At 55.0% G+C, this 3,138-nt stretch overlaps 1 protein-coding gene across 1 annotated transcript; it reads left to right on the top strand.

Annotated features, from left to right (window-relative positions):
- Positions 1-3: 3 nt before the first annotated feature.
- LOC113206720 (cytochrome P450 4V2-like) lies at positions 4-829 on the top strand (the record flags this gene model as incomplete). The annotated part of the gene is made up of 1 exon (XM_052271161.1): positions 4-829. A coding segment is annotated over one exon (558 nt), but the record flags the coding sequence as incomplete, so codon positions are not given.
- Positions 830-3,138: the final 2,309 nt, after the last annotated feature.

Here is a 3,138-nt window from a genome sequence, read left to right as displayed (position 1 = left end):
TAAAAAGGTGAGAGTTTTCAATTCAATTTCCACGCCCACCTTTTACAACGCCATCGCAATTCGTCCCGTCCCGTCAGGCTGGAGTACACGGAGCGCGTCATCAAGGAGACCCTGCGCCTGTTCCCGCCCGTGCCGCTGACGGGCCGCCAGGTGCACCGCGACACGGAGCTCGCCTCCTACAAGGTGCCCGCCGGCACCACGCTGCTGCTCAACCTGTTTGGCGCGCACCGCGACCCGGCCCACTGGCCCGACCCCCTCGCCTTCGACCCGGACCGCTTCCTGGCCGAGCGCAGCCGCGGCCGCCACCCCTGCGCCTTCCTGCCCTTTAGCGGTGGCGCCCGCAACTGCATGGGCTTGCAGTACGCCATGATGAACATGAAGACGTTCCTGGCGACCGTCCTGCGGGAGCTGCGCGTCGAGCGCGCCGACGACCCCTACACCGACATCCACCAGCTGCCGCTCTACGCCGACCTCAGTCTCCGCATCGTGGGCGGGGCGAGGGTGGTGTTCGCACGCAGGCCGACCCGTGAAACGGAAGTGGGGTCACAAACGACAAGCTAGGCCCGCTCTTCCGCCAAACCAAGTTGCCAGCTCCGCTTCGCTCCACCGGCAACTCGGTTTGGCAGGGAGCGGGCCGAGCTTGGCCTGCCGGCGGCGTTTGGGACGGGCCTTTGCCCGTCCCTTCTGCTTTTTTCAGGGTGTAATATAGCTTCTATCGGAAAACGGGCCTTCGGCCCGTTTGAGTGACAGCTCTCTTTAAACCATCTTTTTGCCAGGTACCTTTGCTGTCTACTTCGTAATCAAAACTCAATAAACGAGGCATTCTTTTCATACGCTGTACATCTTTGGCTGTGTGTGCCGCAGTTTGTAGAATACATGCAAGTTATGCCAAATCCCTTCGGAGTTATTGATGTTAGCTTATGGATATCCAATAACACGCCTACGAAAAGATGCTTACTTTGTGGCCGCGGTCTCCCAAGCTCCACGTCGCCGTCGAGCTCTCGCTGCTCTCGAGAGCCCCGGGACCACAGATTCCCGTGCCCCCGGCAACACGCCGCCCCGCCGCACAAACACCGCGTGAAGGATATCAGTTCCATCGACCCCGGGTGACACTACGGGGTCGGTCCTCCTCCTCCTCCTTACCTATAAAGATTAGGTCGCGCCGAGATGTTTGTCTGCTGCAGACCCCGCGCGGGGTCCCTGCGGGCGGGAAATATTTATCTTGGGGAGACGCATTATAAAAATTAGCGAAACGCGATTAGTTATATTTGTGTATGGGAGATAAAATTTATGGCTGAAGCTGGGAGGGGCAAGAACAGCTAGCGACGGACACGTCCCTCGCCCTGGTCCGGCGGGCTGAGCTGGTGGACACCGTGGCGGGCCTCCCCGCGTGCGCGCCGGCCCAAAAGTGCACGAAAATAAAAGTTTTCCCATGAGGAAACTAAGATGAGAAAAGTTATCGGGAAGCAAATCGGGTTCCTGTCGTCAGGACGGAGTTGACACGGTGCTAAGTACGGTGGCACAAGTCCCCGTCTAGAGGGGCGTTCGCGTATACATAACTGCATCGTGTGTGTGTGTGTGTGTGTGTGTGTGTGTGTGTGTGTGTGTGTGTGTATGTGTGTGTATGTGTGTGTCCGTGTAAAATTCGCTGCCCCGGTTCAAGGTCCATGCCGGGCAGCGCATCCTTGACCACGGCCCGGAAGTCCTGGACACGAATATGCGCAGGTTTCGTACTACGACGAAACGAAATCCACTTGACGACATGATGGAAGTGCAAGGCCAATTCTTTTTTTTTATTGCCTTTCAAATTTCCCATATCCCGAGCGGTTCGCGGTCTCCCAGCGCCCTACTATGGTCACATCTCCATTTATGACCTATTTCCGGACTTAGTTAGATCTTTCTCAGCAGCACATATCGGCCCCTTCTTTTTTCGCATGGGAGCGAAATCATGTCTGTTTCCTGTGTGACCCTATTTCAGTCGGTCCTCCCCAGTAACAGCACAATGACCTGCTTTCAACGACGATGGCGCTATACCCGAAATAACCGTTTTGTCGGTCAATCAGAGTTTGAAACAAAGCACGAGACGAAGACTGCCGCCAACCAATCACCAATCAGTGCGAATCGGCAAAAAAAAAATCGGCTTCTAAAATTGGCGCGTACAACGGAGCATTATTTGAATTACCTTCTATCTGCTCGTAACACCCTCAAATTACCACCCCTAACAATACCCCTCGATGTCCTTCTCAACTTTACAACTTGCCTACCTATGACTTTATTACCTATGCAATTACCACCCGGATTACTCCTGGATTACCTCTGGATTTATACCGCCCCGACCACCCCCTTCTCCGGATTACCAAAGCGACCCGTGGGCGACCTGTGGGGGGCGGATGCGCGCGGCTGACGGGGGCTGGCGACCAGCGTCACCCGACGGTGAGGGGTCTTAGCGCGCCGTCACGAGCCGTCACGCGCCGTCACGCGCCGAGTCACACACCTGATAGGAGGAGCGCGTCGCTAGGCGACAGGTGTGAACCCCGGCAGCTGCGGGCCGGCGCGTGGTGGCGCCAGCTGCACCAGCTGCTCACCGCCTGCAAATAGAGGAGCCGAAAATGCGTGGTGCGTGATTTGTATGAGCGGATAGGAGCCCCCGGATGGCAAAACCAGCCGAAACCAGTACTACCCTTTTTAAATAAAAATCAATTATAAAAAAGACACTAAAGAATACTGAGGGTTAGTTCCCTCAAAACGTACACACCCTAAAAAATTAAGAAAAAAAAACAGCCAGGAGGTAAATGGTAAATAAAAAAAAAAATCTGAACAAAATGTAAGAAAATTGAGAGACGAAAAAAAATTTAATGTACGCTTGGATAGTGCAATATACTTAGTCAAGTTATGTCTCATTTACTTTCAGTAATTAGCATCGGGTTCACTGCTTTCGCTTCGGGCCCAGCCGGCCACACGGCGCGGGACTGTGGCGGGATGACGTCAATGGCGCGCGATATTCGCTCTCGCGACTCCCTCGCGCTCCTTATCGACTTATCACCTTATTATATCGACTGGCGAATCCAAATCGCGCGCGGCGGGCGAGAAGAGAGTGTGGTGCCGCGACCCACCTTTGGCCTCTCCGCCCGCCTGCCT

The sequence above is a fragment of the Frankliniella occidentalis genome, unplaced genomic scaffold, assembly GCF_000697945.3.
Source record: "Frankliniella occidentalis isolate FOCC.00 unplaced genomic scaffold, Focc_3.1 Scaffold151, whole genome shotgun sequence".
In the NCBI taxonomy this organism is placed as follows: domain Eukaryota; kingdom Metazoa; phylum Arthropoda; class Insecta; order Thysanoptera; family Thripidae; genus Frankliniella; species Frankliniella occidentalis.
This window is presented reverse-complemented; position numbering and strand designations above follow the sequence as displayed.